A 23,977-nucleotide genomic window follows, 5' to 3' on the forward strand; every position below is an offset into this window, starting at 1 on the left:
GGTAAAAGAAAAGGAGAAGTCTTTCTCCACTGGCTACGTCTTAATTGGCGTGACAGTTAATGGTATAAAAACGTTGTTTACTACTTTTATATAATGATATATTGTAAAATCAAAAACTCAAAGTACATAATATATAGTACCTACCGACTGAAATAGAAGCACTAGACAACAGCACAAATTTTGTGTTTTCTGTATCTAAATGACATTTTTTTATATTTTGCAAATAATCTTCTTTTCTCTTTACAGGGTTCCGTCCAATCTAGCGGAACGTAATACATGGCTAAATAGCTAAATATAGTAGAATTAAAAATATCCTGTTTTGAAAAAGCGAAGATAGCAACATTCATTTCAAACCCGCACTTGGACAGTGCGGTGGATGTGGCCTGTAACCTCATAGGAGGTCATGTCCCAGCAGTGGGAACGTAATATATATGTTACGGGAAATAAAATGTATGGGAGGGTTTAAAGTTACATTTTTAGATATTTCTTGTTATATTAAAAAAAGTTATTATTGTTATTTTACTCATTACGTAAAGTTTCATATCGATATCAGTTTAAAGTTTTTTGATACCTGCAATAGTTACGGAATAATCACCTGTGTAATCGTTAACTGTGCACTTAACGATTTCACCCTGAATATATTATATATTTTGTTTTTTATTGTATGATAGGGAAGCGCAAGACCACGATCTCATATTTCAAGTACTCTTAAAACTATATAAATACTAAAGGGTATGGAATAATAAAAATATTTTCAGTGAACCGATTTCGTTATTTTTTATTGTTATTGTATCTTATAATTTGCAAATTTGTAAAGGCAGTTGGCATTGTAATGATAAATAAATAATATTATTAAAACACATTGATATTTTACTTCATTAATTCTTAAATCTAGTATTACAGTAAAATTTTAATACCAATAAAATTGATGTATCCATAATTTTTTCCTTAATATCCTGAATTTTTTATCTTTATACTCACCCCACGGAAATATAGATAAACTATATATATTTCCATGACTCATCCTAGCTAGAAAGAGACGGAGGGGAAACGATAATTTTCAAGGTCAAATTTCTTGACTGCACTTTTTCTTTGGGAGTGTGGGTTCCAGTATGTATATAGTTCCGTGCTCAATACTCATATTTTTTTTTTTTTTTGGTTTTCATGGCAAGAAGATGTGACTATTTGCCAGTGTCAAGTATGATAATACTCATATTATTTTACTGCGGCAATCAGTGTGATCAGTGATGTGTCAAAACGAGACATCAAAATTCAAATTAGGGATGTGACCTCGATTCAGAAAAATCGATTACTCAATAATCGATTTTTTTTGTTTAGAAATAAATCGATTTGTGAAAAATCGATTTTTTTTAAAAAAATAATCGATTTTTCTTTTCACCTCGACTTTTTATGCGAAAAAACCTATTCGATGTAAGGTAAAAGCCCCAATACCGGACCATGTACCAGTACCAGAACACTCCATGCATTTATAATATATATACCTATATATTTGTGAATATAGATATACAAATACATGGAGTACAGATGGCGCTGATTTTTTATCGACTTGTTCAGTAAACTTACTTACCAATTTTTTCATAATACTGAAGTTAGCTGTCACGTGTAAATTTTAAAATTTATCACAAATTAATTACAATAAAAAAATGCTTCTAAAAATTTTCATTTGTAATTTATTATTAATTTTCACATGTGAAATTTTTGAATTAATTTTTTGAAGTGAAACTTCTTTATCGGGGTTGGAAAAAAATGTAGTGTAACATTTTTTCGTTACGCATGACATTTTTCCGTTACGCGCGATCTTTTTCTTATCCCTACCACGCGTGATTCGATGTATTTCAGTAAAGTTGCATAATATAGTAAATTATTTTTTGAAAAATAAGGTCATAAAGAAGTTTCACTTCTTACGTGTGTACACTAGTACACTAGTACACGCACACATTTTTTTATAATAATTTAATTGCCATCAAATATCATTAATATTTTTAGTCTGTCAACTTTAGTGTCATAATTTGTCGTCCATCGCACAGATAGCACTATTTACAAAAATCGATGTAAACTGTGTAATTCTTATAATCGATTTATTAAAAATCGATTTTTACCATTAATAAAATCGATTATAAAAAATCGAAAATGGAAAAAAAAATAATCGATTAAAGTAATAATCGATTATTTATTCACTTCCCTAATTCAAATTACATTAGTTGACGTCTGTGGTTGACGTGATCTGTCATTGCAATTTGTAAACTTAATTTTTTTACCATTTTTTACTATATATTATTTATTAATAAAGTGCAGTAATTATTATTAAATGTTCTTGAGCCTGTATAATTATCGGTTAATTTAAGTTCAAATTTACTTACTATTTAGAATCAAAAGCTTTTAAAGGTTAGAAAAAAAAACAACATTGCGTTCATTAATCATTATTTGCTAAGATTATTTGTATCATCTTATTTATAAAAACGTATCCCTTAGGTATCCTTTCTCTACAATTGGAATAAATAAATTTAATATGCCACCTAAAAAACAACCCGACAAAGGTGGTAAAGGCGGCGGTGCAGCAAAAAGCGGCGGTAAATCAGGCGGAGACGCAAAAGGTACAATAATTTATAAGTTTGTTAATTCATAAATTTAAGTCAATGTCATTATCTTATGATTGATATATTTTGAAGCATGATTAAAGTAATAAACTGTTGACATAATTTTGATTTCAGAATCAGCCGGCAAGGAAAAAAAAGGCGGTACAACTGTCAAAGTACGTCACATTTTATGTGAGAAACAATCAAAATGTTTGGAAGCTTTGGAAAAATTGAAAGCCGGTCAGAAGTTCCCTGATGTAGCCGCCGCTTACAGCGAGGACAAAGCGCGACAGGGCGGCGACCTCGGCTGGATGACGCGTGGCTCCATGGTTGGACCTTTTCAAGATGCGGCATTTGCTTTACCAATATCTTCTGTGACAAACCCTGTTTACACAGATCCCCCAATTAAAACGAAATTTGGCTATCACATTATTATGGTAGAAGGCAAAAAATGAGTGATACAGTGTTTGAGTTTGAATATTTCTGGGCGATACTTTTGTTATTTATAATGGAGAGAATTTGTTGCCTGCAAGAACAATTTGATAAGGATTTTTCATTGTTACCTGATGCACAGAGATCCCTTGACTCGCTAGTTTCTAATATTGAAGACTTTGCAAATAGAGAGTAAGCTTTTGTAATAATATTTTTATAAATGCATAAAATTTAAATTATCAGTAAAGTATATTTACTGTCAAGTCTTGGGCTTGATCCCTTTTTGAGACTGATGATGCATTTGTCCATAGTGTGGACTGAGCAGTTAAAAATATGAATTGGGATTATAAAACATCAAATGTACATATATATGTATTGATAAATCCTTTTAAAAATTATAATTGTTACTTGTTGTTTTCAGTTCTGGACTAAAACTTAGTTTTCTAAGGCTTTATCGGTTAATGCACATAACAATGTTGCTCACTTTGGTATATTTCTGCAATGTGTGCCTTTGGTTCATCATGATCAAGAAAGTTCCGACTCGAACCCTCAAGTATAGATTTAAATTATCTTTTCCGTCATAATGTTTTTCGGGATACAATGGAAATAATATGAAATAAATATTATTGTTACTTTTCCTTGCTTTTGTTTTTGGATGCTTCCTCTGGTGTTTTATTTATTCTAATACTAAATATGTACTAATATTTATCTAAGGTTAATATTGAATCTGTACATATATTGTGTTTTATCAGTAAGAGAGAAAATGTATTTTATGCATACTTAAAATCTACATCTTAGTTCAAAATACATATTTATTTTAATATTTGGTTCTTGTATTTGTAGAAATAATTGTACCATGAAGTCAGCATATTGTTATTAATATAAATTGGGATGAAAAAGAACACAAAGGGTTAAAGTAGTTATTTATTTAAATAATTTACTAGCAACCACTTCAGAACTTACATAATATGTAACTGGTGTAACAGAACCACTACATTATACATTAAATACTGTAAATAAATATCAATGAGGTATCACTTATAAGCTAAAGGACAAAACATTCAAATTTAACATACAAAAATATTATTTTTACATTTGATTTTCAAAACTATTATTGGAATTTTGTTTTTTATTCCTCGTCCTGATCAAGAATCGTTCTTTTTGCTTTAAACTCGTAAATTGGGATTTGTGTATCTAACGTATTTGAGTAGGGCATCATTTTCTTCGCAGACAAACGGTTTGACATGATGGCAAGCTACGTCGTGCCAATGGACACCGTCGTTGTAGAAGTTGTTAAGGATGGCAATACAGTGTTCTGCTGCGCCGCCTTGGATGAGTTCCTGTAAATAAATAATAAATATTAACGCCTGCAAATAAAATTAGCAAATAGCAATATCGTATAAATCCAACAGGCGTCGAAATTTTTTGGATATGTATTTAATAAATCCTTACAGAAAAAAATACTCTGAGGTTTACAGATAAATATAAATTAATATGGAGAATAAAGAAAATTCCATTGGATCCACAATGATAGTAACTTAATATTTTCTGATTACAATAAAACAATATTATATGCTGATTCCAGCTTACATTACGAATGTTTAAAATCTACGAAAATTTTAAATGCATTTATTATATAATCACCCGGATCTTGTCCTGTATTAATTAATTTAATTACTACTGGTGCAATAATGCATTGTCAGATCTATAAAGGTCATATTATAATAACGACAAAATATTAAATAAAAATCGTCTGAAATTTTTAATTAATGTAAAACAATCATATTATAATAAAATGATGCATTTAAATATTCATGAGTAGAATACGTTAATCTATTTTATCACCGTTTGTATTTGATATGATATTTTAGAATTACAAGTTAACTCTTTTGAATTGTAACGACTTATAGATGGTTGATTGGCATAATACCTCCTGTACTAATGACTTTCTCTACGTTTTAGTATTACTCTACGGTTTTCTTTAAACGTATATATTTTCCCTCTTCTTTCCTTGTTGAAAAAGAGAAAAATCATTTGCACAATAAAGAAAACCCACGTAATGTTCTCGAAGTAATGACGCGATTACTTTATTCCGTTGCGCGATCACCTAGGGAAAGTGATGCCAAACAATACGGCAACGTACGCCGAATATCGATGAGCTTTTGTGCGAAGTAGAAAGCGGATTGCTCATTGCATTGATGCGGGTACGCCCTTCAGCAAATATTTCGCAGGAACATTAATATTCACGACACTTTCGTTTTCATTGCGTGACATCCGCGTCAGATGTTTAACCGCGGGGTGGTTTATGACAAACATTACTTAACGGTTCGCGGAATCCAATACGTTGCGTAATAACGTATTAGCGATTGCGTACATTTACGGTACTTTACGCGGTATTGTCACTGCATTGTCTAACCGCCTCGTTAATATTTGTCATTTAGTTACAGTTGCTTAGTTTGGAGAGACAATGCAAGAGTAACTTACGCGTACGAGCAGGTACCTATAAGTTTTTAAATTTCGGGCACACACAATGGCAAGTTAAATTCTACACCAAGAATGAAAGCATTTATGTTCTTTAAAACTCCTTTCACGAACCTCTAATCAACAGTACTTACTCTATTGTCTGGTTGAGGTTTGCCGATGCCACCACCCTCTGACCAGTCGTTTTGTTGGCGGTTCGTAGTGGGAGCAAGCTTTTGCAGCTCAGCGGTCCAGAACCATCCGTTGATTTCGTTAGGAAGTAAATCAGGACGATTACAACCCTTGAAGTCGCAGAGACGACCGGACGTCCAGATGTACTTAACCTGTGATTAGGAAAGAATAAGTATAAATGATGACTTGATAGACATTTGAAAATATATTATGCATTTAATATCTGTCCATAGACCATAAGTAGCAAAGCTTCACAGCATTACTATTATTAAAATTAACGAATATGTTTAATTTCGTAGTATCGAATAGAGAAACCCTCTTGCATACAAACATAAAAGTATTCAGGTAGGTATCTATCGTTAAGAAAAACACACACGTTTTCGAATTCGTTATACTGTTGTTGTATATTTGAACCACTTTCTTTTTCGCTTGAGTTTTCAAAATTATATTGTTTTCACTGCGCGGTTGAAATGGTAATTATTTGATCTATACATATAAACGTGACTAGAGTACAGAATTTTAGGAAAATTCTACGATGTGTAGGTACTCATAAATTATGCCGGCCAAGGATTGAAGGAGAATAAGTATTGGTGACATTCAAATTTCAAATTTGGAGTTTTCCTTTTATCACCTTTGCTGCAAAACAGAACACATGAAAAAAACAAGTAAAAGCAAACTGCAGAGAGCTCTAATATAATTTGATATTTTCCAGGAAGCCAGCTCGGTATGAAGAAATTTATAAAATTTACGAAAATGCTTTCAGATGCATAATATAATATTACCTAATCACCTACTTGAGAAACATTTATGTGAATAGGTAAAGACAACGGAATCACAAATTCTCCTCACATACTTAGAATCAATCTCACAAGATGAAATAAAGAAAGTCTGGAAGGTCATATATTATGTAGCCCAGTAGCCGTTACCTTATCCTGGACGATGCGGGCTTTAATCCATTCGTTTTCATCACTCGTCTCCAAAGACACGAGGTCCATGCAACGTTGTCTGCAGAAGTTTCTGGCTGTCAGCCAGTCTACCTCCGTACCACGCTGCGCGGGGTCCCTCCAGGAGAAGTAGTAACCTTTATCTGGATGAGATATATTATATTATTATAGATAGTTAGAAGTATGTATTGAATATTTTTACTGTGAATGAAGTCTTAGATACTTATACGTAAATTGTAGGATTTTTTTGAATGCAATATTTTACGCTTCATATAAATGCCAATATTATTAATTTATTCATCATCAATAATAATTAGATACAAAACAAATGAACCATCACATTTTAACAACGCATTTTAAAGTAGGTATCTTGAGTTGTTAGTAATTAGTATTTAGGTATTTGAATAATACCTATTTTGATATGTAGAAATGTTAACGCGGAAGTCGAAATAGAATCAATTAGATACCTATAATAGATGTTCATCTATATGTCGTGGCCATATCGTAGATTTGCTCATTTCATGAAATGGCCAACATAGTTTGATCAGATCGTTATATCGTCAACGTTTCACGATTTGGTCATCGACATTTGGCCAGATCGTATAAAATATAGGTTAAGTCTAACCTAAGTTAGACTTTAATAAACAACGCACGAGCCGAGCGAGCAAAGCAAGCGTGCCGCGGTAGCGGCCGGCGAGTGCCAGAAGCGAATCGCTTTTTAAAAAAGAAACAAAAATGGTCGCGTTTCGTGAAATGGCCATCCACGTGAAATGAGCAAATCTACGATATGGCCACGAAATATACAAAATGCATATTTTTAGTATCGAGTATGGCAAAAGTATTTTCTATTATATTGTGTAACAAAAGCATGGGAATTAGGTAACGATTGTCAATGGAAAACTTACTTTCCATATTGTTGTGGAAATATATCTTCATCGTCAGCTATTGTTGGCAATATCTACTTGAATGAAAGCAAAATACTGTTTTTGCTCATTTAAAAAAATAGGTCAAATGTGAGAATGATGTATCTTCATAATTTAAGTTATTTTATAAAAATGCATCTGAAGTATAGTACTAGAAATAAATAAAAGATAAAAAAGAGGCCGCCCGAACAGGGACTTGAACCCTGGACCCTTGGATTAAAAGTCCAATGCTCTACCGACTGAGCTATCCGGGCTCTATCAATAGTTGCGAATTTTTTAAAAATAAAGCGTAAGTAGGTACCGTAATATTTAGCTAAATATATAAGATATTTTTACTGTTACTTGTGAAAGATTTTTTCAGATATCACTTCGATTACATTCATTTTCATTGCAATCTTATGGAATGTAGAGACTTATAGCTGTTTGAATCGATTTTTCCACCCTTTATGCAATCTGCATCAGTTAGAAAAGAAGAAAAGTTAGAAAAGCGACTAACACCTAAAATTACTATGAATGGATTTTCTATCGCCTTATTAAGTATAATGAATCTAGAGACAATCGCAAATGCATACCGTTATATTGTCATAAAGCACAGCGGAAGATGGCCATGAATGACGTAAGCCAACACAAAAATGCTCACATTATTACGAATTCCCGTTGAGCAACTTGTTCTCTTATCTCGTATCCGGGAAAGATAAAATCGAGATTTTTGTCTTTGTCAGGCAAGAAGTTTTCTCGGAACTACGCAAGTGTTGTTATCGGGGACGACGCAGGTTTATAACCTTTTGAACGAGAAATCGTATGAAGGCGTAAAATGATGATGTACTTTTAGTTTTTACAGCTTTTTACTTACATAAGTTACTTAATTACGTAGGTACCTAATTATATACATCCTACTAATATTATAAATGCGAAAGTTTGTATGGATGTTTGTTACTCTTTCACGTAAAAACTACTGAACCGTTTACAATGAAATTTAGCACACATATAGAGGGTAACTTGGATTAACACATAGGATAGTTTTTATCCCGGAAATCCCACGGGAACGGGAACTATGCTGGTTTTCCTTTGCAAACGCGGGCGAAGCCGCGGGCGGAAATCTAGTATTTTATAAGTCTTACTCCAGTGCCGTAGGAACTCCAATTAAACTTTAAATTCCTAGTATCTTTCTACATAATATCTTCCATGTTTAATAATTAAAAACAAGCGTTCATCCTCTTAACGGGAACCGGGATGGTCAAAAATAAATATACTCCCTCTAGACCTAGAGCTTTCATTAAAAATCGGTTAAGTGTTAGATTTAGGAGCTTTTGTATTCAATCAATTAAACAATTTTTCCTCTTTATAATATTACTATCTATAGGTAGATAAATCACTTACTGTCTGAATATCTCTCATGAATCGTTCTCTGCACACATTGAGATGGTTGAGGTGGCTCTAAAACGCGCCCATTTGGGAATTGCGCGTGCGCAACTGCCAATACTGCTAAAAGGACTATTTGCTTCATTTTCTAGAAAAAAAAAACAAACTATTTATTTACAGTAAGCATACAAAAATACCATGAAAGTGTGACAACAAAACAAATATTTATTTCTTAACAAAATTGTATCCTGGTTTTTAACCGACTTCAAAAAAGGAGGAGGTTCTCAATTCGACCGTATATATATTTTAGCTATACAAATGCTCGTGAATTAAAATTACATTACCTACTATTTATTAGTGGTAGGTACGCTTAGATCGCGATCGTGGTAACTGGTACGACCTAAACTCGAAAAAGGATGAGAATGTGTCAGTCCTACTTTTTTGTTTATTATTTGACAATTAATTTAAAATTGTGTTTATTTTCGACGAGTTCATCACGGATGCATTCCTAATATTATGTTGTTATTTGTAGAATTTACTGCTGTGTTTTCCTTACTCCGCTAAGTGTTAATAATTATTACTCACAATCACAAAGATTGTGATTGTCCAAAAATGTCAATTATTTAACCTCAAAGGTCGAGGTTGAATGTAGACTTTAATAGAGTTATTAGCAAAGAATTTTCAATAAGATACACATACTTATTTATTTAAATCAGAATCATTTATGTTATCATTATAACCCGTCCGCATTTTTTGCTTTATACCTATGCGATTTATTTTTTATTACATACATTTTCTTGTTTGGCTAGACGAATCGCATACTTAGTTAAATATATTTATATTTTTTTTCTATTAAAAGTCACCAGATACTTTTAAAGTGAGATAAGTGTTTATTTACAAACGTTTATCGTCCGTTAAATTTTAAATTATCATACATACATAGTAAGTAGTTATTTTTCTTTTAAATAAGGAAATGACTATCTTATCACAGTCATGGTAAACAATCAATTAATTAATTAACAATACATATTGAATTGAGCATGTTGTTTTTACAAGATGTTAGGTACTTAACTGGACTATCATTATCTAAATTATATTTTAGAGAAATGAATGTAACAATTTGAACTTTTTCTTTATTTAATTTAGGTAAGGTATGTGGTACCTGTACAGGATTTAAAAGATAATTGTTTACAAACACTTTCCATTGATTCAACAGGTAATTATTACGTAAGGCTGTAGTACGCCTCAATATTGGGAACGAGACCGGTCCTGTGTAGAGATAGTATATTACAATGTTTTTGTAGGCTTTTTTTAATTTTTCAAAAAAATGTTTTGGTAGATATAATTAGACGATTTAAAACGACAAAATTATGGTGATTTTAGAATAAAGCAGAAAAAATATTCGATAAAAAAGGCCATCGTCTTAATTGCTTTGGAAATAAAAAAGAAATGAAGTGTACTCACACATCATCAGGTATTTTTTATTTTTTAAAATCATCTAGTATAAAAAAATTATATTATTAATTTGAAAGTATTGGAAGCATAAATATATTTTTAAGGCTTTTACGCACATAATATTCTCTATAAAAATATTATAATCTTAATATTCTCTATAGAAAACATGAAAAGGAAGAGACTACAAATTATTAAGAAAGTGTTTGTGAGTTCTCAAAAACCGTTGGTTTTATCTTTATAGGTACTAAAAGGGATCAATTTATGGTTCGAGCTATCCACGAATTGTAGAGATTCATGGTAACCGCAGGGACAGGAGAAAGTGACCTTGTCCTCAAAGGTTTAAGTTCATTCCTCCTCTCATTAATCGGAATTTCAACTAAGGGTCAATGAATTTTCTATGCTTTTACAAAGAAACAGGTTAAACGAGATATAGCTTGTTATGAATTCTGCAAAGTTTGTTAGTTAATTCGCAACAATGACGAACGGTTACTTGTTATTTTTTAAACTTAAATAATTATTTTTACAATGTAAATTAAATATTTTTTTTATTTATTCCGTTGCATTATTCATTTAAAATTATGCGATTTTTAATCATAAATTAATCACTGCACAAAATATTTTTTATAATAAATAATTAGATTCTAAGTACCATAAATATAAATTATACAGATCATAAAAAAACTCGAAATATTCACTTTTAAAACTTTTTTTATCACACACGCTTTTACTAAACATATCCCATAAAAAATAAAATAGCGCCTTATAAATTTTCTAGTACTTTTCTTTCCGAAAGATTATGGTTAAAAGCACTTACCGTGTGATGTCTGCGTCCGTATCCGTCACTAACTGATGCGCCGGCGCAGTGCGGCCGATTTATATGGAGGTAACGCATGAGTCCTGACTAACAAACAATACATACAACATATTCAAAAAAATAATCTTGTAAATAAAAAAATATTCTCCGAAACCAGGATTATAAAATATGAAACTCTGTGGAGGATTTATATAAAGGCATTTATGTTTAAAGAATAATGTAGATGTGTACGTTACGCCCGCATATTTGAATAAACAGTGTTGTAAAAATTGTATAATTGTGTATGAGCTTTCTAACGACAATAATTGTAGAGATGAGCCATACTTATCACCGATGTAATATTAGTGAACGAAGTATCTTTCAATATTAGGTTTTAATTATCTTTAAATGTATAATGTATATATATAGAGATAAATCCATAAGTATATTTTGTAAGTTGTGATTAAATTTTTTTAGCTTGTTTTGTTAAGGAAAATAAAGAACTTATCTTTAGTGTGTTATTTCATACTTTACAATGTAGGCAAGATTGTAGAATGTTCTAGAATTTTTACAAAAATTTTGGACACACTACGTGATTAAAGTCATGAATTCACCAGTGGCGATTGACCGACAAATTTTTATAACAATTTTTTTCAGCACATAATATTACGTAAATTTTCATCATTTCTACATGACCTTATGTAGGAAATTTGGATTTAATTTAAAATCAAAATATGTAGCACAAAAAACAATGGAGTACGAGTATGTAATATTAATATGGAGATAGGCTTTCCTTTGCATTTTTAAATGCTACATAGGTTGTATTTTCGATACCTAAATACTTAGTTTGTACTGTGTTCTAAAACAATAAACATGTCAAGGTACAAATACTAAAAATTAATACGAAATCTGAAATCAAAATGATGAATTATGAGCTCTCATATCCTAATATAGTACCTACTATATAGGTACCTACACTTTATTAATACATCAATAAAAATATATCATTATTAGATAGGTTCTCTAATGACTAAAACTCTATATTTTATACTTACTCTATATTTTAAAGCAATTTGTTAGTTGACATTAAATTACTCGCCAGTAAGTACAACTTGCCGCCAGAGCGCCTCCTTGGTACGGTGGTTGACGCGTGAGCGTAACACCAAGGCCCAAGGGGTCCTGGGTTCGATTCCTGGTGGAGGAAAAAAAATGTCTCGGTCTGGCAGGACACAGAAGGCTGATCACCTACTTGTCACTAAAGAAAATCGATCTGATGTTTATTGCTTCTGCCGTGGGGTAAGGGGTGGGGTACATGGGACATCACTTAAGTACAACTTACTTATATGCATTAAGGTCAGATATTGTATTTTTATAATTTGTTTCAAGAACATAGAGCGGTTTTATTTACAATTATTAAGTTCCTAATCCATACTAATATTGTGCTAATATTATAAATGCGAAAGTATATCTCTGTCTGTCTGTTACTCAATCACGCCTCAACTACTGAACCAATTTGCATGAAATTTGGTATAGAGATATTTTGATACCCAAGAAAGGACATAGGCTACTTTTTTCCCCGGGACATAGGATAGGTTTTATCCCGGAAATCCCACGGGAACGGGAACTATGAAGGTTTTTCTTTGACTGCGCGGGCGAAGCCGCGGGTGGAAAGCTAGTAATTATATATATATATATATATATTATATATGTAATGACTCTTCTGAAATATGAGATACAAAAGGTAGGTATTTTTCACAATTCATTCCACCAAATTATTAAATTAAGATCATTAATATTGCAGGTAAAATATTTCATATATAATTTTAAAAGTCCAAGTTGAGTTAGACCCAGGCGGCCAGGCCTCCTAAGTTCAAACTTCAATTAAATATCTAACTTTATTTATTAAATTTTTGTCCTTCGAGCGACCGTCAAGTTGAAATATTTTTCAATATTCAAGTTGAAATCACTCTGAATTTTATAGCAAAACTAGGTTTTTGCACCCGACTCCACTCGACTTCGTCAAATACATATTTTAGCTATTTTTAATATACATAATGTATAAATTTATCCTTGTTATCCATGTGAACTTTTTTTTTGGTAAATACTTTTAGGTAGGTACTTCACATTTTATCGTCTTTCAGCCAAACGCAGGTGAACGAAACTGGATATAATTTGAATTTTTTAAATTCATATCTTATCCAAATCCGCTCTTTCATCAAAAGCAACTAGGTATTAAAGGATTAAATTGATTTCGAAAAAAGAAATAGACTAAAAGCGGATGCAATTTAAAATGGGATAAATTGGCGGGTAATTCCAATTGATGTAAAATATATGAAGTTGGTGATTGTTGTGATTGATATAAATGAGATTCTAATTTATTTTTCTTAAAATATATCCTTTTTAAACTTAATAATAAGTAGTTACCCTGAGGTGAAACTTATTAGGATTACGCTACATCCGCTATAGGTAGGTACCTACACTAAATTTGCTTCTTCAAGAAGCTTACATACTTATGTAGTTCATGATGACATACTGTATCGTAAATATGTAATATGTATTAATACAGAATGACGCCAAGTAACTTCCCAACGAGCTTCACATAGAATAAATTATTGTATCTACCGATATCGGTATATACCTACATATAGGTTTAAAATAGTTTTAAGTGAGAAGAATCACACTCTCCAGAAGAACATGGGACATGCCCTATGTTCTTCTGGAGAGTTAAATTAAAAAATCCGTAAAATTTTAATAATTACCTGCTATGCATAATCAATGTAATCTATACTTCTATACTACTAATATTATAAAGCTGAAGAGTTTGTTTGAACGCGCTATTATATCAGGAACTACCTACTGGTCCGATTTGAAAAATTAGTTCAGTGTTAGATAGCCTATTTATCGTGGAAAACTATATATCATCATGATAAGACTAACAGGAGCGGAGAACTGTAGGTAAAACCGCAGGGAACAGCTAATACTTGATAGTTCTTCTGTACCTACTTCCTACCTACCAACGCTATAGTAGAGTAAAGCGCGTCACACACGGTGAAGATACTATAATATTTTATGTTAAGATTCTCCAATATGAAACGATATAGTATCTTAAGGTATCCGGTATCAGCGTTCTGACCATCATTTTTCTTTTTGTCATTGCGTACTCTTAACATTAAATATTATAGTATCTTCACCGTGTGTGACGCGCTTAACTATTTAGTAATCTGTGGTAATAGCGTATCCACATACTTTACGCTAATGTCCGATGGTTCATTTCCAGATGGGTGTACTATAATAGTGATTATTATTAAGGAAGAACACTATAGCGTTGTTAAGTCGTAAGCAACCAACCAAATAAAAATTTCCTTGTTTTTCTATACTTAATTGACAATGATAATACGTAACTGAGAATGCAATTGTTACCTCATATGCAAGTCATATGCATAGAGCAAGCGTAGAGATAGTCTCAAAACCTAATTTCATTACTGTTCAAGTAATAATTGATACTATATAACCTTAGGTATTGAAATCTAGTTTTTTAGAAATAATTCTCACCGAACTGTGATAATAAGTGTGCAAGCATTATAACGTATACATAAGTAATATAGCTAGGTATATCGTTTCTTTAATAATTATGACATTAAAAATTAAGGAGGTAACTGTAAATATATAGGTTTGACCAGTTGACCTTTTCATAACTACCTACAATATTGTATAAGCTTTAAACACTTTATGCGTGTTATAAAGTTGTTTCTTGTATTTTTATAAGTTCAATCACCTTTATTACATAACTGCTTGATCCTGTTTGTGTTTAATTTTAACTTGGAAGTATAAAAAAAATCAAAATAGACTACGAAAGCTTTTTGTATTTTGTGTATTTCCTAATAGTATATATTTTAATATTTATTGGTAAGTAAGAAAGAAAACCTTAAGTTGTATAGTGAAAATTATTTTCAGTTGTCCAACAACTATGCTCCAACTTAGGTATCAGTGTAAGTCCCATCAAAATTGGTTGATGAGTTATTTAGATAGAGAGCTTTTAAGTTACTTAGTAGGTACCTACCTACTTGTTTAAGTACTTTGCTACAATATTATTTTAAAACACGTGTCTCGTGTCCGTTTGATTAATTTTTAGCGAGTTGTAGGTAATAAAATCAAATCTTCTTAGAATTATATTATTTGTTTATTCGTGTACATGCGTGGATGTTTATTGTGCTCCTTCAATTAATATTAATCACCACACCGATCCAATTTTTGCAATCGTCTAATTAAAGCCCAATATTTAACTCAAACATCTGATATTTGATCTTATAATTGTCGATAAATAATCAAATATTTAATTAAGTAGGTAATTTATAACGATTGGCCTCGACATTTATGAGCGATTCATAGATAAAATTATAATTTCTCCTCCAGAATTAATTAATAATAATAAAAAAGCCCCTATTGTAGGGGCTATCTTCGTACCTACTTACTTATTTACAAAGTTATGCAAAAGAGTAGGTACTTTTAGCCTTCAGGAAGTCTCAGAAGTCAGAGTTCGACTTCGATCGCGAGATAAGTAGTTATGGGCAATATACTTTTAACCTACTTAATTTATGTAAAAATGAATTTTGGTTTTATGGCATTCAGATGCTTTATAAATATTAATAATTTTAAAGAATAGAAAAAATTCGATCACGATTCGAACCCACGTTTTCCGGAGCGACACGGACGCCTTGACCAACATGGCGACCCATGATTCCGCGATCATTCTAATTATGTTAAAATTCTGAATTTCTTTAGATACACATTTCCTATACAATATGTACGTCTTACAAAGGCGTTTATGGCTCTGAAATGCTGATTTCAGAAGTACGGTTTAGCAGTTTTTAGTACATACTTAATTATATTTATATATTATTATTTGCCACTTTGTAAATTGTTTCTTGGCTGAAGCAACTTCTTATTCATTTACATTCCTTCTACATTCACAGACTGTTTTTGGAATTCATGGTCGAAGCTTACGCAGACGCCAAATATTAGAAAATATTAGACTCCCGTCATTGAGATAATATTAATATGGAGACGATACCGCCTACATCACTTATGTTCCACTCAACATACGTCATGTGGCGTAACTGCACTCAGTCGCTTGCTCGCTCATTGGCGCGAACGTCACGCTCATTTTTTATTTGTTTTAAAGTGAAACGCATCAAATATGCCTACGTGTGTGTTAACGATATTGCACAAATAATACAAAGAATACGGAAAAGTGCAAAGGAATAACTTTTCATCAGTTTAGTAACTAGATAATAATTTTTAAACTTAGTTAGAGAAAAATTTTTGGCGGGCGACATTTTGTCATAGATTAAAAATTTAAGATATGACATTGGGCATGAAATAAGTGTTGTTATTAGTAATAATTGCTGGCGTATATTTTTATAGTATAAAATAATAATTTTACATATTTAGAAAAGCATAGACTGGTTGTTAATTGAAAACAGGTGAAATCATGAAATATGAAAATCAATTACTCAATCACCAATTTTTTTTTGTTAATTGATTTTAATCAAGTTTTTAATTGATATTGTATAAGCTACTTACTGACTTGAACGTATAATTGAATTATTATTTATTTATCTGCACTAATATTATAAAGAGGAAAACTTTGTTTGTTTGTTTGATTGTAATTAATAGGCTCATAAACTACTGGACCGATTTTGATGAAAGGAGAATGCCCATTTTTGGTACTGGTTTTTCTCATGCATCAAGACAACAATACTATTAAAAAAAATCTCGGCAATTTAGAGGCCTTCTTACCATCGGAAAATATATTTTGAACAGGGAATGTTTTGTAAAATCTAATAAGACATGTAATTGTTTAGATCCGTTATTATAGATTTAGTGTCCATTACCGGTTACCACGGTAACCAAGCGGTAACTTATTACATTTACTATGGTAAATAGCTAAATGTATTAATATCGATTATTGTTTTCATTGAATTACAAAAAAAAACAATTAACATAAAATCACTCTTTAAGGTATTGTTTATACACTGTAGGTTGTTTTAACAAAGATAGTGAAGTAAAATAATATAAATATGTATATATAAAAAAAAATATTATTATGACATAGCTTGGTAGGTAACCAGTTATTTCTTATTTGTTTCTTTCTTCGAATATGTAGTGAAAAAATGATTCAAACAACAACAACAACATGTAAACCGAATAAAAACTCAATTGGCATTTTTTAAGTATATATTTAGGTTTTCTTGAAATCCGTCCCGGAAGATTTCTGGTGCCTACCTACACTAGCCGATGAACAGATAGACTTTGTCTGAAAGCATAAGCTCTACGCATAGATTAAAATATATGTTAATCGAAAAATAACCTTTGGACGATAAAATGTTACCTAAATCACACATAAACCTAACTAAATCGGGGTTATTTAAGTTTTGAGGTTATTTCACATTTTTCTCAATATCTTGAAAACCCCTGTTTTTATCACAAAAAAATCAATTGGTAAAAATCTTTTGAATATCGAAGAACCCTCCAAAACCACTCTGGCATTGACGCAACACTGTACTGTGGTCCATACTTTCATGGGCATTCTTCTTTGGCACAGACAATCTTAAGACCCTGAGAAAGAACATAGGCTACTTTTTATTGCGAAATATGTGCCACGGGCGAAGCCGGGGCGGACCGCTAGTTCAGAGATAAGTAATTAATATTTTTTCTATTCAAGGTTTCCATGTCTGGGCCGTGAAGAAAGGGAAAAATTATTTTTTTTCTAAAAAAGGCTCAATTTGTAAGGAATAAAACTTCCCATAGCCCTGACTGAACCTAAAACGTCACTATTTACATCATCCTTTATTATATGCCAGATATTGTTAGCCCAGCGTAGTAAAGTCAGTTTATACCTAAAATAAATATTAAGTAAGTACAAAGAAAATTTCAAGTCAACGTGCATGTAAGGAGTGGCACCCAATAAAATAGACAGAATAAAACAAAGTGTCGCCTCTATAGCGGTGAGTCAGTGACATCGCATAATCTATGACTGTCTAGCCGTCATTCGCGCGCCCCGCGCCGCCGCGCTTGGCGCACAGATTTTGTTCGTGGTGTCTGCTCCATATTAATATTATCTCAATGACTCCCGTCTGTTTTTACGTTATATTTCGATTAATCTACTAGTTCTTGGCTGAAAAAATACACAAATATAGTAGTTTTTTCGAAACAGTTCCGCGTGATTTTTGTTTTAAACTGCGTGGTAGTAAATTTTTTATTTTGTTTGTGTCTACATTAGATGATAAAATTTTCGTCGCAACCGCTTCAAGCCATCAACTGCGCAGTTTGTAGCGACAGTTCGAGCAGGCGACCAGCAGTCGACGACCGACTGCTCGAGCCTCGAGCTGCCCGTGTACGGCCGCTCTATCGCTACCTAAAGTGCGTAAGGCGACACTACATCAATCTTTTGTATCCTATTCGTAATAATATGGAAACCATCCATTTTAAATATGAATATCACAAAAATAGAAAGAAAAAGATGGATCAAACAATAGTTTTAATTGTGTTTTTTTTTTATTGTGAAGCATGCTGTGTGAAGCTAACTGCTGGTACGCTAACGAACTCGCGAGCCAAAGGTCTAAACCGCCAATGGAGCACTTAAAAGTCTGCGGACTTCAAGAACGGCGAATTTGCTCGCTGGCTCGTTGTGCATGCTTCAAATTCTAAGTCTGCGGTCCAGAAAACTGGCAGTGGATCAGGCGAGCCGGCGAGCCTACAGTCTTTTTGCGACTTTTGTGCTGACCGCACGCGCTGCGTCTAGCTACAAAAATGAATTTACGCTCGTTTCGTCGCGAGTTTGTGACGTAATTTATAAAATGTTTGTCACATGGAACATGATTGTCTATGGAAGTACACCAGCAGAGACTATAAAAATTAATTGCTAAAAACTTCCGCGTACGATAAACTTGAGATCTACCAAAAATATGATCCCAACGGTACAATATCTGATATTAAAAATACCATTCAATATCTGCGTCTTTTTTAATTAAGTAACACGCCGTGACTTCGGCAAGCAACGATGTGAGCTTAGAGTATATATACTATCTATAGAGTGCGAACAACCAAGTGGGAACAGTAGGCACAGGTGGGAACAACACGACGTTCCCGCCGCGAGCGCTCGCAGTCGTGGTTGAGTGCTCACGAAGTGCGTTGCTCTGGATTTTTTTTCATATTACGAATAAACATGGTGAAATGTGCTGTTCTATCTTGCAAAAACGATACTAGAAAATACACAAAATTGAAATCCACTATCACATTCCATCAGTAAGTCGATTGTTATACTTATTTTTATGAAAATAAATCTAGCATCGCGGGGGTGAAGGGTAGGTGAGAGGCGGACACGCGCAGGCTTGCTCGCGCGCCTCACTGCCGCCCCGTGATCGTAGTGATGTGACCTGACCAACGCTGTACTCGATATAAAGTTTACTAGAAGAACTATATTTTAACAAATTATTTATTTAACTTAAAATTTAAAACTCTTTTAAAAATGTATTATTAATATATTTGTGGTGTGTTTTGTATGATACACTTTCTAATATTATGAATGCGAATGTAAATGTAAAGTATGTAATGTTACGATATATTTTCTGAACCGCTAAATTGATTTTGAAGATTTTGATAGTAGAATGGATAAAATTAAATAAAAAAATTATTAATATTATTTATTATATTATCATTTTAAATTATTAATTATTTCTTAATATTTTTTACCATTTTTAAAACATTATTATTATGGTTTGATTTATTATTAAAGAAATAGCACTAAACCTGATCTTTTATTTTATTAACTTTATTATTTAAAAAGTACTCACGTTTTTCTGATATTCCAATTAAACATATTTTTTTAAAGTACTTATAATTAATACAAGAAAATTTCATATATAATATTTAATATTCAAATGGAATAAACAAACTTTATTCAGTTGGTAGACAAATTTAAAATTACATATTTATACTTTATTCGTATATTTTTCCTTTAATAACTTATTGAACATAAAATTTACTTATGATACATATTTATTTACATAACTTATCGACAGTTCAACACGCAATTGATACCTACCCATCCCTATTTGTCACACACACATCTATATAGTATCTATAGCTCATCTGCCTACGATGCGCAATAAGCAATTTGTGCAATACACTCGCTCTATACTATTGTAATATATACTCTAAGGATGTGAGTAAACTTTCTGGTACCTACGCTAATGGATCACCAACGCGAGTCGACGAGCCAACGAGTCAACAATCTAAACCGTCGGCTCGTCGGCTCCCCAGTGTATTACTCGCTTATAATTATTGTCATCTGTTGCACCGGAGTGACATGAAAGTTTCATTATGACATTGACAATATTGACATTTGACATTCGTAAAGCGCAGCTTCAAAGATTGCTTCAAAGCCGTAGTTCAAAGCCGAATAATTTTTTACAAACAATGAAGTGAACAAAACAATAAAAATTTGTATTGATTTTTCCTAATAAAGCCATAACTCTGATAAAATGTTCTGTTGCCTGAAAAATTGTGTTAATGGTTTCTCACTGACTCCTAGTGTCCCAATCCGAGTGAAGGAAAATCCGATACAACTGGACACACTTCATATGGGTATTTAACACATATTTACTGTTTGTTATTAATTTACTAGTTTGTGAAAAGTTAAGCACTTTAACATATTTTGTTGTGAATTATACATGTAGATCATTTAAACACATTGAAGTTTTTATTGAATTATAAGTGAAAGGAATAGAAACAATATAACTGTACATGTTGCAATGAGCTAAGCATATCCTGTAGATAACGGATTTGTTTGAAGCTATTTACAATATTGAACTCGAGATAAATGGTGTTTTTAGGACATGAAGTGGTGATAGTGAAGGGTGGTCAAAGAGCATGTGGCTCAGGCTGTGTTTTGGGAAGTGCTCCTTTGGTCCAGAATAAGGCCTACTTTGAAGTGAAGTTGCAGCAAGGAGGAGTGTGGGCTGTTGGGCTTGCTACCCGAGAGACAGACATTAACAAAGTGCATGGTATGATGAAATATTGAACTTTTAATTTGTTTTCTTTATAAAATGTTATAAGATTTGGTTTGTTCCATATATGGTATAAAAATATCTGAACAATGACAATTTAATTTCAAATTCAAATTAAATTTATTTGCAACTGACTACTTAGTAAGATTTTATAATTTTTAAATGTGACAAACAAAAAAATCATTGTATGTTCAACTATTCTGGTGTTTTAAATGGTATTACTAACAGAACTTCCTACAAAATATTTAGTTATTGTGTTTAACTTTGTAAGTATTACTAGCTGCTCCGCGTGGTTTCACCCCCTGTGGCTCCACTCCTGTTGGCCGTAGCGTGGTGATATATAGCTTATAACCTTCCTCAATAAATGGGCTATCCAACACCAAATAATTTTTCAAATCGGACCAGTAGTTCCCGAGATTAGCACGTTCAAACAAACAAACAAACTCTTCAGCTTTATAATATTAGTATAGAATTTAATTTACCTTTTCAATGTCAGTCCATATTTGGTCTCACGCACAGAACTCCTTTTACAGTTTAATTTTCCTATTACAACATCAATAAAAACCCAGAATTTATTAGTATTCTAAACAAATATTCCTTCAGGGTCATTACCACTTGAATCATCGTCAGTTGACTAACAACCAGAGCCTTAACATTGAAAAAAATGCTAAATAATTGCAACATGTTATGTCAAGCTTTCCAATCATTCTAGGCTCGAGGTTGATGAGCCAAAATTAATGTGGGTCAATAAAACACATGATCTGTTTGTCAAATAATAGATAATTAATAAGGAACAATGAAGAAAATAATACAACAAAAAAACGTGACGTGGCGCGTTGAGAGTAAAATTTCAAGGTCGCGTCATAGAAATACCGTCACATTATAGAGTTAGGCGACCATTTTGGTATCTTTGAATCTTGCCAAAGAGGTTTCACTTCTGACACGTATTTTTTGTTGTATTATTTTCTTCATATGGACATTGAAACAGATTAAAAATCTACAACTAAGTTTGTCATATCCACTCTCATTTTACAATCTGTTAATAATGATCATTATCTCATTTCAGGTGGTGTGGATAAAGAATCCTGGTGTTTGAACAGTGATGGTACAGTGAGGCACGACAATGTGGAACTGTATCAATTGAAACCAGCTCCCGGAGAGTCTCCAACCACTGAAATACTGGTTTCAACTGGTTCCTCAGATCATATAGATGATAAACAGGATAAAGATGAAGAAATCAATACTATTATGCCAGTTGAAGGTGATGTTATAGGCCTAGCTTACGACCATGTCGAGTTGAATTTCTTCTTAAATGGTAAAAATATGGAAATACCTGTGCGGAGTGTTCGAGGGACGGTTTATCCTGCATTATATGGTAAGTTTATAATATCTTTATGGTTGTAATACAATGAATAATGGGTATATGTTATATTTGAGTTCCAAGATATGATAGGGACAATAAAAACAAAGAATATATTTTGTAGTATTTACTTGCATCAATTTTGCATGGATTTCAAAATTCTCAATTTAAATTCAAGATATGTTTTTTTATTATTCATTCCATGTAAGAACCATGGTATTTCATGCATGATGCAAGTGATTCTCAGGAATTAATATAATTTTAATATAAAATGTACTATTTAGCACTATGTTGTAATAAAAATTATGCACCTGCTATTATGAAATATACTATAGTCGGCAATACACGTCCTTATGTGACCCGCCAACTCAGCGATGTTCTAACGACCTTTGTAACTAGCACATAAATAAAACTATATTTACTATATATATGTTTTACACGATTTCAGTTGACGATGGTGCCATATTGGATATAATACTGGACAATTTCCGATACCCCCCGCCCACGGGATATGAGAAGATAATGGTGGAACAGTCGCTCCTCTAACAAAAGGATCTCAAATGTAATGCTTAGTTGTGCGTGGACACTGGCTTGTGTGATGTTTACCTGTGCGAATGTCGTTATGAAAGTCTGCGGTATTTATGCTATAAATTATAATCTATTCTATATATTTAATATCCTAACTGTATTATATAAAAACAACTAACTTGAATATTCTATTATATCTATACTAGTTTAAAAAACTATGATCTATTTTTTTAGTAACGAACATGATAAAATTGTAAATATATTAATTGTTCTAGATTTTGTTTGGGTACACAAATCTTCCAATGCAACAAACTACAGAAACTTGATATATAATAGATATTAACTTCTTATAATTCCTATTTTTTGTTGTTATATAATAATAATCCACTAAAATATAGAAATAAGTTTCAAAGTTATAGTTTCATATAAATTATATTTAACATGGCAATCATTATCTATACATATAATAAATCTGTAGAAGGGTCAATTCTGTACATTGAAAATATTGAAAAAATAACTAGCAGGGGGTGTTACTGGATCGATACCAAACCCAAAAATGTGATTAAAAAAATTTTTGTCTGTCTGTCTGTCTGTCTGTCTGTCTGTATGTGAAGACATCACGTGAAAACTAACGGTTCGATTTCGATGAAACTTGGTATAATTATACCTTATTATCCTGGGCGTAAAATAGGATACTTTTTTTCCTGGAAAAATACGTAGAAAAAAAATAATCTTAATTTTTCAGTTTTATCCATAGACGTTGTTCTGTAGAACCGCGAACACACGTTGCGTATTATTATAGGCCTAGCCGTATTTGGGTACAATAGACATTTTATAAGATGTCATTGTCAGAGTTACTCA

At 32.1% G+C, this 23,977-nt stretch overlaps 3 protein-coding genes and 1 non-coding gene across 5 annotated transcripts; 2 read left to right on the forward strand and 2 right to left on the reverse strand.

Annotated features, from left to right (window-relative positions):
• Window positions 1-2,226: 2,226 nt before the first annotated feature.
• On the forward strand, window positions 2,227-3,665 carry LOC123704187 (peptidyl-prolyl cis-trans isomerase NIMA-interacting 4). 2 transcript variants are annotated; one of them, XR_006753097.1, is made up of 4 exons: window positions 2,227-2,406; window positions 2,494-2,615; window positions 2,733-3,221; window positions 3,451-3,665. XR_006753097.1 is itself a non-coding variant. In XM_045652501.1 (3 exons), exons 2-3 carry the CDS (start codon window positions 2,531-2,533, stop codon window positions 3,050-3,052), a joined length of 405 nt encoding a protein of 134 aa, XP_045508457.1. In that variant the 5' UTR covers window positions 2,227-2,406; window positions 2,494-2,530; the 3' UTR covers window positions 3,053-3,665. The 2 variants fall into 2 exon arrangements, 1 of the variants encoding a protein (XP_045508457.1); XM_045652501.1 differs by having other exon boundaries at window positions 2,733-3,665.
• A 506-nt stretch (window positions 3,666-4,171) lies between these two features.
• On the reverse strand, window positions 4,172-11,275 carry LOC123704153. Its single transcript, XM_045652455.1, has 5 exons — window positions 11,180-11,275; window positions 8,929-9,058; window positions 6,608-6,768; window positions 5,645-5,833; window positions 4,172-4,369 (listed from the first exon to the last, which is right to left on the reverse strand). The coding sequence occupies exons 1-5, from the start codon at window positions 11,255-11,257 to the stop codon at window positions 4,196-4,198; spliced, it is 732 nt and encodes a 243-aa protein (XP_045508411.1). The 5' UTR covers window positions 11,258-11,275; the 3' UTR covers window positions 4,172-4,195.
• On the reverse strand, window positions 7,730-7,802 carry Trnak-uuu. Its single transcript has one exon. It is a non-coding gene; the product is annotated as a tRNA-Lys (tRNA).
• A 9,331-nt stretch (window positions 11,276-20,606) lies between the features above and the next one.
• LOC123704178 (SPRY domain-containing protein 7) lies at window positions 20,607-23,550 on the forward strand. Its single transcript, XM_045652490.1, has 4 exons — window positions 20,607-20,806; window positions 21,055-21,225; window positions 22,295-22,603; window positions 23,037-23,550. The coding sequence occupies exons 1-4, from the start codon at window positions 20,704-20,706 to the stop codon at window positions 23,132-23,134; spliced, it is 681 nt and encodes a 226-aa protein (XP_045508446.1). The 5' UTR covers window positions 20,607-20,703; the 3' UTR covers window positions 23,135-23,550.
• Window positions 23,551-23,977: the final 427 nt, after the last annotated feature.

Source organism: Colias croceus, chromosome 2 (genome assembly GCF_905220415.1).
Source record: "Colias croceus chromosome 2, ilColCroc2.1".
Lineage (NCBI taxonomy): Eukaryota > Metazoa > Arthropoda > Insecta > Lepidoptera > Pieridae > Colias > Colias croceus.